Source organism: Choloepus didactylus, chromosome 21 (genome assembly GCF_015220235.1).
Source record: "Choloepus didactylus isolate mChoDid1 chromosome 21, mChoDid1.pri, whole genome shotgun sequence".
Taxonomy (NCBI): domain Eukaryota; kingdom Metazoa; phylum Chordata; class Mammalia; order Pilosa; family Megalonychidae; genus Choloepus; species Choloepus didactylus.
In genome coordinates this window covers 37310739-37323804 of record NC_051327.1, presented here as the reverse complement: position 1 = coordinate 37323804, position 13066 = coordinate 37310739, and the positions used below count along the sequence as shown (strand labels likewise).

Below are 13066 nucleotides of genomic sequence, written 5' to 3'. Positions count from 1 at the left end.
ACACACACAAAAATAACAAGAATAATAATTAGAGTGAAAAAGAGCAATTGAAGTAAAAAAGAACACTGGGTACCTTTGTCTGTTTGTTTCCTTCCCCTACTTTTCTACACATCCATCCATAAACTAGACAAAGTGGAGTTTGGTCCTTATGGCTTTCCCAATCCCATTGTCACCCCTCATAAGCTACATTTTTATACAACTGTCTTCGAGATTCATGGGTTCTGGGTTGTAGTTTGATAGTTCCAGGTATCCACCACCAGCTACCCCAATTCTTTAGAACCTAAAAAGGGTTGTCTAAAGTGTGCGTAAGAGTGCCCACCAGAGTGATCTCTCGGCTCGTTTTGGAATCTCTCTGCCACTGAAGCTTATTTCATTTCCTTTCACATCCCCCTTTTGGTCAAGAAGATGTTCTCCGTCCCACGATGCCGGGTCTACATTCCTCCCCGGGAGTCATATTCCACGTTGCCAGGGAGATTCACTCCCCTGGGTGTCACTTCATTCCTTCTTAACTGCTGAATAATATTCCATACTATTTGTATGCATATATCTCAATTTATTCATTCATCCATCGGTTGGTGGACATTTGGGTTGTTTCCAACATTTGGCAATTGTGAATAATGCCACTGTAAACATCAGTGTGCAAATGTCTGTTCACATCCCTGCTTTGAGTTCTTCTGGGTATACACTTAGTAGCGGAATTGCCAGATCATATGGCAATTCTATACTTAGCTTCCTGAAAAACCTCCACACTGTCTGCACCATTCTACATTCCCACCAGCAGTGAATGAGTGTTCCTATTTCTCCACATCCTTTCCAACACTTATAGTTTTCTTTTTGACTATAGTAGGTGTAACATAATAACTCATTTTGATTTTGATTTGTGTTTCCCTGATAGCTAGTGATGTTGAGCATCTTTTCATGTGCTTTTTAGCCATTTGTATTTCCTCTTTGGAAAAATGTCTATTCACATCTTTTGCCCATTTTTTTAATTGGGTTGTTTGTCTTTTTATTGTTGAGTTGTAGGAGATAGCTTGACTTTTTTTTTTGTGGTGGGAGTTCTTTATTCTGGATATTAATTCTTTTCATATTTGGTGGAAATAATTATTATAATTTGCTGCTCATATTTTATCTTTATTCATGGTGTCTTTTGTCATTCAAAAGTTTTAAAGTTTATCCAGTTGATCAATGGTTTCTTTTTTTCTTCTGCTTTTTGTGTCTGTTTTGAGACGTTTTCACTATTCATTATGTCTACCTGCTATACCAGGTTTCTGATCATTCTTTGACCTTCTGTTCCCTCTGTGTGTTTGCCTGTTTGTATTTTCGTTATGTGCTGTATCCATTTGGAATGTCATTTTGGCTGCTAATAACAGAGACCCTCAAAATAGTGGCTTCAACAAACTCAGAAAGCCAAGACAATCTTGAAAAAGAAGAACAAAGTAGGAGGACTCATGCTTCCAGCCTGCAAAACATACTGCAAAGCTATAGTGATGAAGGCAGTGTGGTGCTGGCACAAGGACAGACATCTGGGTCAGGGGCATAAAATTGAAAGTCCAGAAATAAACCCTCAGATTTACAGTCAGTGTAGTTTTGACAGGGATGCTATGATCATTCAATCAGGGGAAAATAGTCCTTACAACAAATGCTGCTGGGACAAATGAATAGTCACATGGAAAGAATGAAGTTGGACCCCTACCTCACACCATATACAAAAATCAACCCCAAATGGATCATAGACCCAAATTTAAAGGCTAAAACTATAAAACTCAGAAGGAAATGTAAGAGTAAATCTTCATGATCTTAAATTTTTCTTAAAATTTCTCAAAACCCAACCAACAAAGGGAAAAATAGATTCCATCAAAATTGAACACTTTTGTGCTTCAAAGGATACTAACTATGCCGGTTTGAATGTATTGTGTCCCCCAAATGCCATTATCTTTGTGATCTTGTGGGGCAGACAGAATAGTGGGGATTAAGTTGGAATGTTTGGATTAGGTTGTTTGCATGGAGATGTGCCCCACCCAGCTGTGGGAGGTGACTCTGGTGGGATACTCCCATGGAGGTGTGGCCCCACCCATTCGGGGTGGGCCTTGATCAGTGGAGCCATATAAAACATGCTGACTCAAAGAGACTAAACGCAATGCAGCTGTGAGTGACGTTTTGAAGAAGAGCAAGCTTGCTAGAGAGGAATGTCCTGGGAGAAAGCCATTTTGAAACCAGAACTTTGGAGCAGACGCCAGCCATGTGCCTTCCCAGCTAACAGAGGTTTTCCGGACGCCATTGGCCATCCTCCAGTGAAGGTACCTGATTACTGATGTGTTACCTTGGACACTTTATGGCCTTAAGACTGTAACTGTGTAGTGAAATAAACCCCCATTTTATAAAAGCCTGTCCATCTCTGGTGTTTTGCATTCTGCAGCATTAGCAAACTAGGACACTAACTAAAAAGACAATCTGTAGATTGGGATAAAACATTTGCAAATCACATATTTGATAAGGAACTTGTATCCAGAATTTATAAAGAACTCTTACAACTCAACAATAAAAGGCAAATAACCCACTTTTAAAATGTACATAGGATCTGAATAGAAATTTCTCTAAAGAAGGTATACAAATGACCAATAAGCATATGAAAAGATACTCCACATCATTAGTCATTAGGGAAATGCAAATCAAAACCACAATGAGATACCATTTTACACTCTCTAGGATTGCTAAAATAAAAAAGACAATAGCGAGTGTTTGTGAGGATGTGGAGTGATTGGAACCCTCATACATTGTCAGTGGGATTATAGAATGGTACAGCTGCTTTGGAAAACAATTTAGCAGTTCCTCAAAATGTTAAACATAGAGTATAATATATGTCAGAAATTCCACTCCTAGATTCCCAAGAGAATTGAAAACATATGTCTACCCCAAAACTTGTACACGGATGTTCACAGCAGCATTTTTTATGGTAGCCCAAAAGTGGAAACAAACCAAATGTTCATCAGCAGATGAATGGATAAACAAAATGTAGCTTAGGGAATGGAATATTATTTGGCAATATAAAAGGAATGGAGTTCTGATCCATGCTACAATGTGGATGAACCTTGAAAACATTATGCTGAGTGACAGAAGCCAGGCACAAAAGGCCACGTATTATGTGATTCCATTTATATGAAATGTCCAGAATAGGTAAATCCATAGAGACAGAAAGTAGTTAGTTAGAGGAGGGGGAAATGGGGAGCAATTGCTAATGAGTACAGGATTTCTTTTGGGGTGATGAAATATTCTAAAATTAGATGGTGATGATTTCACAACTCTGAATAGACAATAAACCACTGAATTGCATACTTTGAAGGATGGATGTTATGGTATGTGCATTATATCTCAATAAAACTGTTATTATTTTTAACAACAGAATAACCTGCAATTATATCCACATTGGGGTGGAGAAGTATCAGTCAGAGGCAAGCACAAGGCATGGAGGGAAAGGAGGGTGGGTTCAGTACAGGTGGAGGAAGAGACATCAGGGGACATGCACACCAGGATACAGTGCGCACGGAGGCCAGCTGGTTGAAACTCCGCAGTGTGTGTGACGGGGAAATTCTGTGTCCCAGCCTGGTCAGCCCAAGAGCACCAGGGACAACCTGTGATCCAACAGATTCAGGTTAATTGACTCACTGCAAGAAAGAAGAGGACACACCAGAGGAATTGTGGGACGTCTCACCAGACAAAGGAACAGAGGCAATTATTATAGGATTTGGGAAAGTGAGGAGTTAAGGTGAAATGTATAATGAAGCAGAGTTTTGGTAGTGGTGCTGTGTTTATATGAATCAACATCAGGTCTGACCTGCAATGTGGCCCCCAGGTTCCTGTTTCCTTGGAAACTACAAATTTATAAGATAGATGTGGAATATTGTGTCCAGAAAACCTTTATGGGAAGCCCTGCCCCTGGGTTGGAAATTGAACCTGCGTCTCTGTGTCAAAGTGACTTAGATCCTCCAGGCAAGAGCGGTATGTCACATTCTCACTAGTAGCATTTCCAACAATGAAGTTTCTGGAAGTTAATGATGTTATAGAATAAACTTTCTCAGTGGGTGAAAAAGGTAGTACGTACTCAACAGAGGGAGTTGTCATGACACTGTACAGCTCTGGCAAATCCTTCAAAGGATCATTGTTTCCTGTTAACTTTGCAACTGGCCTTATCTGTGTGCTATTCCAGCCTGATGAATGACTGGACAGGGTTTTCCTTTCTCATCCGAACTGTTAGAGAATAAAAGTTGAGGTGTGCAACGGCAGGGGTTGCAGCTGGGGTAGTGGGTGGGGGCAGATCTGAACAGCCAGGTAGCTCCGGCTGACCCCTTAGCTCGTGGCAAAGATCCAGCAGAACCTTCTAGACCGGGGGCAGCATGTTCTGATTAGCATCTTGGGTGGGGGCCTTTTTCTAGTTTGAGCTGCAGGTGCCCAAGTGGCAGGTGGATTACCGGACCCAGCTGCATCACCTGTGCCTCCACCAGCCCACCTGAATGTGCAGTACATCGGGAGGCTGTGCAAGGACACGCCCCAGGCCGCCTCGTGGAAGTGGGAAGGTGAGTGTCGGCCTCGAAGCCCGCTCGGCCCGCAGTTCGGATTGCTCCAGGCCTTTGATCAAGCTTTTTTTCCCTCTGGTTTTGCCTGGCAAACTCCTCCATATCTTTCAAGACACAACCTTGCCCTGTCTCACGGCATTTAGAATTACATCCTGACTTCTCGCCCTGAATAAAGCTCTACGTGATCAGGCCATGCCTCCTTCTCTGACCTCATCTTACCTGACTGTCCCCATCATCCATTGTCCTGCAGCCACACTGGTCTCTTTTCTGCTCCCCAAACATACCAACACACCCCAGGGCCTCGCCTGCTCCCTGGAATACTTTCTCTTATTTGAAAAAAAAGAAATGGATTTACCATAGTTTGCCCTTTGAATTAATTTCTAATCAAAGTTATACATATGCATGGTTTAAAAAGTGAATTCGACTCTGAGTTGGTATTTGCTGAAGCTGGTGATTGTTACATGAGACCCCATGTACTGTGCTCTCTACTTGAAATTTTTCCCCCTGAAATTTCTAAAATAAAGTACAGAACAAAAACGAGAATCCTCTGCTCCGCATCTTTCTACCCCAATTCTTGCTTAATAAAGCATTCACTATAAATTCTTTTCACTGTTCCTTTTGTCATTTACCTTCCATCTTTTCAAATAATGTAATCATGCTGCTGTTTCTTAATTTTTCTGTTTTAGGCATTTTCCATAGATGTCTTACTAGAGAGGATGAGAGTTTAACTCTCTTACACCAATGCTTTTCAAACATCTGTTTCCCTCCAGCCTCCTAAAAAAGTTACATTTTGTTAAATCAGTATTCAATATTTACATAACTGCGACTCTAAAAATGTTCTTTATAGCTGAGACATGTGATATACTGATTGCAACTTTTTATTTTTCCTGGAGTTGTAAATGCCTTTCTCCCCATCTGATTAATTTTCTATTTTCTATTACTGATATTATTATTTCTAGAATTTTCAGCAACATTTCAAAACCTCTCCAGATGGTTAAATATATACACATAAAGTTTATTGAGAAGGCTCTGTCCTTCTCCAATCAAGACTGGTGGCACTGCCATAGTCCACAGGCCTCCTTCACTGTCATCCTGGGAAACCCTTTCCCTTCTCTGGGTCACAGGCCCTGTTTCTTTCACCTCGTGTCATCATCTTTCTTGGTTTACTCTTTTGTTCTGTTGGAGCGCATCCTCTAGTAGCTTTTGAGAAAGGATACATAGGAAGTAAACATTCTGAGACCCTGGGCTGAGTGATTTGGCTGAGTAGAGACTTCTAGATTGGAAACAATTTTCCCCTGGAATTTTGAAGGCTTAGCTCCATTGTCATTTTGAATTAGTTGAGTGATCTGATGCCATTTCTGACCCATGATCCTTTGTACATGACCCTTTTCTTTTAGCAGCATCTCTTTGTTCCTGGTGGTGTAAAATCTCATGAAGATGTGCCTTGGTGTAGAAGGATTTCCATCCCTTGTACTGGCACTTGGCATGCACAGCCCTTTCTATTTGGAAACATCACTGGGGTTAATACAATATTCTTGTACAATTTCTTTGAGGATTTCCTTTCCTCTGTGAAATTCCTGCTGGCCAGATTTTTGGTCCTTGGAAACTGGGCCTCTAGTTGTTGTACATTTTCTCTCATTTGTTCCATCTCTTGAGGGCCAGTTTCTCAACCTCATCTGCCAGCCCTTCAACTGATATTTTTATTTTGGCTATTGAATATTTCCAAGACGTCTCTCTTTGCTCCTGAAAGCTCCGTTCTTGTAGCATCTTGTTCCATGGATGCAATATCTTCTCTTACTTCTCTAAGAGTTTACGTTATAGAATTGGAGTGGGGTTGTTTATCTGTTCCCCCCGAGCTTCATTTTTCTTTTTGTTTCTGTCTTCCCTGCTAGAGGAAATGTCCAGAGTTTCTTTGGTACATGTCCAGGTTTCAGAGAAAGCTACTCAGTCCTTGTTTGGAAGGAGGTGCCGTGTGTGCTTTAGTCCATGGGGAGTACGTGTTGACCAGTGGGCTTCCCTGCCAAGGATTGGGTGGGGACCTGGCTCTCCTTGGGGACCCTCTTTTCTTTTCAATTATCCTATTCTATGGAGTGATTATCCCATCTCCTGCCAAGAGGGGAAGAGGTGGACCCAGAGACTGGGCTACTCTCTCTTCAGCCTTGCCCTATTTTTTAACTTGTAGCTCACCTGCAGCCCTGGCTGTGCCCCGTGCCCCTGCATCCAAGCCTCTCTACCTCAGTTTCCCCGGAGGGTTAATCTCCCATCTCCACCAGGAGTGGGTTGCCCTCCCCTTTGACCAACTCCTACTTATCTCTCAGGTCTCAGCTAAATTGCCACTTCCTCGTGGAAGCCGTCACCAACCTGCCCCATCTTAATCAAAGTCCTCTTTATTTTTCCTTCGTAGCACTCGCCATGTTGTACTTCGATACTCATTTATGCATCTCCTTCTTGAAGATCTGTCCCTTCCTCCTCTACCACCTCCAGACCACAGGCTCCACGAGGGCCGTGACTGTGCCTGCCTGTCCACTGCCAAATCCCAGGTGCCTCGAGCAATACTTGTTGAATTGATCCCTGAATTAATTGGAGTTCTCATCAAAAAATAGGAGGGGCATTCTGCAACCTAGCTGAGTTCATCGTGGAGGGGCCACCTGAATGTCAACTTTACGATGATGGTGATGGTATTTACCCTTTCGTGAGTGTCCACTTTGTCCCAATACCCAGCAGTCAGTGCTGTTCTACCCATTTTACAGATGATGGAAGGACACACTCACAGTGACACAGCTGGGAGGAGAGCTGTTTATTACTACACTGCCCCCTGCCAGCTTCTCCCAACCCCTGCCTCCTGTTCTATTTTCAACATTTTATTATGAAAACATTTCCAGCACACAGAAATGTTGAAAGGCATGTATAGCAACACCCACTTACTGTCCTCCAAGATTCCCCCATTAATGTTTCCTCTGCTTGCTTTTTCACATCTCTCCACCTAAACATCTGTCTCATTTTTCAGCACAATTCAAAGTAAATTATAGACATTTCATTCCTAAACCTTCCAGCATGCACATCCTTAACTAATCTCTAGGATATCATTTGATGAGGTTTTTTTTAATGTAAATTGATTTTTTCTTTATTTTTTAAAAAGTATGGTAACATATATAACAAAATTCACCATTTTTGCCATTTCAAATGTACCATTCAGTGGCCTTAATTCCATTCACAATGTTGTAAAACCATCACCACTGATTTCCAGAATTTTCATCCCCCCAAACAGAAATTCTGTCCCCATTAAGCAATAATTCCCCATTCCCTTCCCTCCAGGCCCTGGTACCCTCTAATCTACTCTCTGCCTCTATGAATTCGCTTATTCTAGACATTTCGTATAAGTGGAATACTTGTCCTTTGTGTCTGGCTTATTTCACTTGACATAACGTGTTCATGGTTCATCTGTGTTGTAACATTAACCATTTGATGCATTTTGACAGGTGCGGACACCTGTGTAAAGGAAAACCCTGTCAAGATTCATAATATCACCATCATTCCAGAAAGTTCCCCATGCTCCATCCCTGAGAACCCATGGTGTCCAGGAGGAGAAAACTGGGGCCTTTTATCACCTGCTGGAAGCCCCTCCCGCCCACAGCCCTCCTGCCCGCATCCCTCCTGCCCGCACCCCTCCTGCCCACACCCCTCCTCCCCATACCCTTCCTGCCTGCACCCCCACCTGCTCGCATCCCGGCTTCTCTCCTCTCTGCCCCTCGCAGGAGCCTTGAACCTGAACAGTCCGTGGCTGGCCATCTCTGCAGCTCACAGACTGCACCGACCCCCTCAGGGCCATTTGCTGCAATGGGAAAGCCAGCAGTGCGGGAAGACCCGGGGTCAGGTGGTTTTGGGGTTGCGGTATTTGGCCAGAAGCTCAGCCATGCTCGAACCCTGGCTTGGCCCGGCCCCTCCCCATGGGGCATGTGAGAGTCGAGTGAAGAAGGAGCCGCAGCAGCAGGTGGCCAGCGGGGCACGGGCGCCATGATATTGCAGGTGGGACTTGTGCCCAGAGCCCTTGGGGGCAGTGAGCTGGGCGAACAACACAGTACAAGGCTGCTGCTCACCCCCTCTTCCAGCCCCAGTTTTAGCTAAAATCACAGTGGGGTCTTCCTGGGGCTTTAAGACCACAGCCATGATGTGCACACGGCACAGGTGTGAGGGAGAGAAGGCCACCTACAAGCATGTGTGCTCCGGGGCACAGAGACCCTGCATGTCGGTGATGGTGACAAGATCATGTTCTCTCTGCGAGCTGAAGAGGCGGGAGTGGGAAGGGAGTTATCTCTGCTTGGGGTTGGGAAGAGGCAGAGGTTATTTTGCTCTTTCCTCAAAGCCCTGGAAGAAACAGCCAACTCTGCCCAGGCCAGTCAGGAAAGACCCTGAAGAGATGGCATTGGAGGGGTTTTGATGGGTGAATAGGAGTTCACCAAGTGGGAACGGGGTGAAGAACATCTGAAAAGGAGATAATGAGTGTGCTGAGGCCTTGGTCTCCCCTTTCCCTGCCTCACTGCAGGTTTCCACAGGGACAGCCTGGGAACAGAACTTCTTCCACAGCCGGAATGAACTGGAATCAGCCTGGAGTGCAGCAGGGCAGAGTGAGATCCATGCTGAGAACAGCCTGGACTGTAAGCTCGTTTGCTGCTGGCTGAGGGAGCCACAGTGGGAGCTGCACCCAACAGCGGCCTAGAGGCCTATGGAGAGGGTAGGAGGCCTGGGCTGGGGGCTCTGCTGTCGAGAGACCCAGGGACCCTCCCCTGGGTCCCCTCCCTTCTCAGATGGGAAAGGGCTTTGTGCCCCAGCACCACCGCTCACTTGGCTATAACCCTGGGTCTCTCTGAGAGTTGGTTTCTCCATCTGTACGAATGGACCCCACCCATGTCAGCCCAGACCCCGGGGCAAATTCGCCTGGGGAGGCCTTGGCAGAGTCGCGTGCCAGGGGGATCTGGTGGTTGGATTGGGGGGTGGGGGTGCAGCCAGTTCAGTGGCCCTCCTTGGGGGTGAAGGGTGGGCACCCCCAGGGCAGGGTTATCAGCGGCTTGGTCCCCCAGAGCCCATCCGTCCCCATTGGCCTGGTCCTCATGGCAGCCCTGGAAGACCCACGTGTCTTTGACGGTCTGGGGACTGGCCCTCGGGGCTGGCTTCGGGGCCTGCGGTTGGAAGGGGGGCTGGAGGAATTGAAGCGCAACAGGGGGTCATATCAGAAGCAGGGGGACCCTCCTCAGGTGCGTAAGCCCCTTCCCCCAGGCTGACACGCCAGTCTTCCCCCCCATTGGAGGGGCATGGAGGCTCACTGAGGGGGGCAGGGCAGGCACTGCAGGCTGGACAGACCCCACTGACCTTCAGGGAGAACCCAGAACTGGGAGAAAAGCCTCCTCCCTCCAAAGCCCCCCAAGTCCCCATCCCCTCCTGTTAGGATGCTGGGGCAGGAATGGGATCAGAATCACTTTGCCCCTGCCTGAAAGCTGCTCGAGAGAATCTTTCTACTTCCTAGAGGGCCAGCTGTTAGAAATGCTGTTCCTCATGTGCAGGGAACAGCATGGCATTGGAATCAGCAGACCTAGCCTGAACTCCAGGCTATGGGTCTGCAAGCAGTGTGACCTCAGACCTTAAGACAAGCCCCTGCCTGTCAAAACAACAATAACTTTAAGGAAAAAGTAACAGCAGCTGCCATTTACAGAGCTCTCGTTTATTTATTCCATTTCTGTTTATTGAGCACCTTCTGTGCTTAGCACAGCCAAGAACAAAAAGAACAGGGAGCTTGCCTTCTCCACACCTTCATTATCTCTAATAATCCCAGCCACTGTGTGTGTGAGGCGGGCGTCATTATTTTGACCCCTGTTTTACAGATGGGAGACCGAGGCACAGACAAACCGAGTTCCTTGCCCAAGATCCCAGCTCCAGTCTGTGTGTCTCCAACCCTACGTGCTGTCTGTCCCTTGAGTCTACGCTGCCAAATGGCAACGATGACCCAGCTGCGCCTGCCTTGTGGGTTGTCCAGAGGCTATAGTGTGGTGGCGGGGGGCTCTTGATCAGTAAATCATAAAGCACTGGGCTGACAATTCTGAGGTTCTTCTCCTCTCTGTGAAAAAGTCTCAACTCTGCCAGCTTGTGACAGGCCCGGTCTGAGGCTGGGGGACACAGCAGTCCCCCCACTAACCCCACCAGTGGCTTTCATGGCTTCAGCCTGCTTTTGCCTCTCCACACCAGACGCCACCTGGAGCTGCCCATCCCTCAGAGCTCCTCCTGCAGTCTACACTGCCGGTAAGCAACCCCCGCGTTACTCCCTGGAGACAGAGCCATCCTGAATGGCCGGGAGGAGGCCCTGCAGACCATGGGCCTGGGCTACCGGGCTGGACACCCCTATGTGAGTCGGCTCCAGGCACAGCCGGACACAGCTTGGGGGCAGGTGGGAGGCCCCTGTGCCGGCCAACTCACCTCTGGGGTGTGTGTGTGTGTGTGTGTGTGTGTGTGTGTGTGTGTTTGTCCCACCCAGGTCTGCTCACCTCTGGTGTGTGTGTGTGTGTGTGTGTGTGTGTGTGTGTGTGTGTGTTTGTCCCACCCATACGTTGGCACAGCCGTCCCCAGGAATGCAGAGGCACATGCACCTACTTGGGATCAGCACTCTCTAAGTGAGAAGAACCCAGAGAACTTTCCACCCCAGCCACCCCCCAATTCCAGTGACCACAGTCGCTCACCTGGACAACAGAAACCTTCTCCTAGCTGGGTTCTCTGTTCTGCTCTGTCCACTCAACTCCAGTCTACCTGACAGCCAGAAGGAGCCTTTCGAAATGCTAAGAAAAGCAGGTCACTTCCTCGCTTAAAACTCTCAGAGTTTCTCGAAGGATAAAAACTCACATCCTGAGCCCCCCCACCCCCCGGTCTTGCTGACCCTACCCATCCCACCCCAGGCCCCTCTCCCTTCTGCTGCCTGCTTGCACTTCAGCCAGCCCCTGTCATTTCTTGCTTGGTTCTTTCCTGCCCCAGGGCCTTCGTGTGCTCTGTGCCTGGACCTGTCACCCTCTCCGTCCCTTCTGCTCGTCGTTCAGGGTTCAGGTCAAGGCCCATCTGCCCTGGTAAGCCTTCCCTGACCCCCAGACACCCCTCCCTCCCCGAAAGTCCAACTGCTACCTTTTGCTTCTAGCCCAAATCTCAGTTCTATTTTTGTGTGATTCTTGGTTCATCACTGTGTACGATTCATGATGGGTCCCCGGCTGCCCTGTGGGCTGTCGTAGCCACAGGGCCTGGTGCAGAGAAGCGCTTAGTGAGTAGGTTCTGCCTTGAGGCTATTTAGGATTTTCTTAGACCATTGCCCAGAGCAGGGCTCAGGCAAACTTCTTCTGTAAGGGCCAGATAATGAATATTTTAGGCTTTCCGAGCCTTATGGGCTCTGCTGCAGATACACAGCTCTGCTGTGGTCACGTCAAAGCACACGGACAATACGTAAATGAATGGTCATGGCTGTGTTTATTCACAAAACCATGCCAGGGTTGGCCCGGGGGTCACATCTGCTGACTCCTGACTTGGAGGGTCTTGGTATTCGCCTTCCTAGGAGTGAAACTCATTTTCGCCTGTGCTTCCTCGGCAAATTATCCACCGTCTCTGGGCCTCAGTCTCCTTGTCTGTAAAATGGGGACAGCCATCCCCATCTCTTACGGTTGTGAAAATCAAAGTGAAATATAATAATCTTGCAAGTATTTAAGACATGCCCAGTAGGCCCTTATCTAGCCTGGTTCCAGGCCCCTTTGGGAGGAACAGAGGATGCCATTCTCTGGCAAGCATGTATTGAGCACCTACTGTTTGACAGGCCTTGAGCAAGGAAGCTGGTGGTTGGCTCCTTGCAGTGTAGATGAAGGCCTGTTGGAAAGAGCCTGAAGCCCACCAGCTGTTGACAGCAGGACCCACTCTTTGGGGGCCTCACTTCCCCGTCACTTCGTGGGGGCTGCAGACAGCTGCCCGGAGCCTCGGAGGAGAAGCCCTTGGAGCTTCCGACGGGAAGCCAGGGGTAGGATGACAACCCCAAACACCTGCAGACATCGCTCCCAGGGGTGTTTGCTTTTTTTTTAAACCGGAGATTGCTGAACGGCGTCATGGGCCAAATCCAACCTGCAGATGTGTTTTGTTTGGCCTGCTTGACGTTTTTGAATTTTTAAACATTTAAAAATAAGAAGATTTTGAATAAAACCCAGATTTCTGCTTCTTGTTTAAAAAAAAAATGACACACATTTTTCTCCTCTCTTAGACCTTTCCTTTTTCCTTCCTCCATCTTGGTTCTAAAATAAACCTGTATATGTATTCCTTTAAAGACATAAACCGATGATAACTTCCATGGCAAGGTATTTTAAACTTCTCCATCCATCCAGACGGGAAAGGTGCTGCTGTGTGTTTGGCATGTGGTAGAAGTGAAATGATTGCTAAGTGATGAAATGATTAACTGTGTATTAGTTTCCTATTGCCACAAACTTGGT

At 46.9% G+C, this 13066-nt stretch overlaps 1 protein-coding gene across 1 annotated transcript in view; it reads left to right on the top strand.

Annotated features, from left to right (window-relative positions):
• LOC119517245 overlaps positions 1 to 13066 on the top strand; it is a 119137-nt gene that overhangs the window by 43954 nt on the left and 62117 nt on the right. The window contains 10 exon segments of the mRNA XM_037813807.1: positions 4431 to 4494; positions 4497 to 4571; positions 8327 to 8569; positions 9062 to 9303; positions 9687 to 9711; positions 9714 to 9823; positions 10331 to 10586; positions 10692 to 10889; positions 10892 to 10964; positions 11139 to 11225. Of these exon segments, the coding sequence (XP_037669735.1) occupies positions 4431 to 4494; positions 4497 to 4571; positions 8327 to 8569; positions 9062 to 9303; positions 9687 to 9711; positions 9714 to 9823; positions 10331 to 10586; positions 10692 to 10889; positions 10892 to 10964; positions 11139 to 11225 (1373 nt within the window).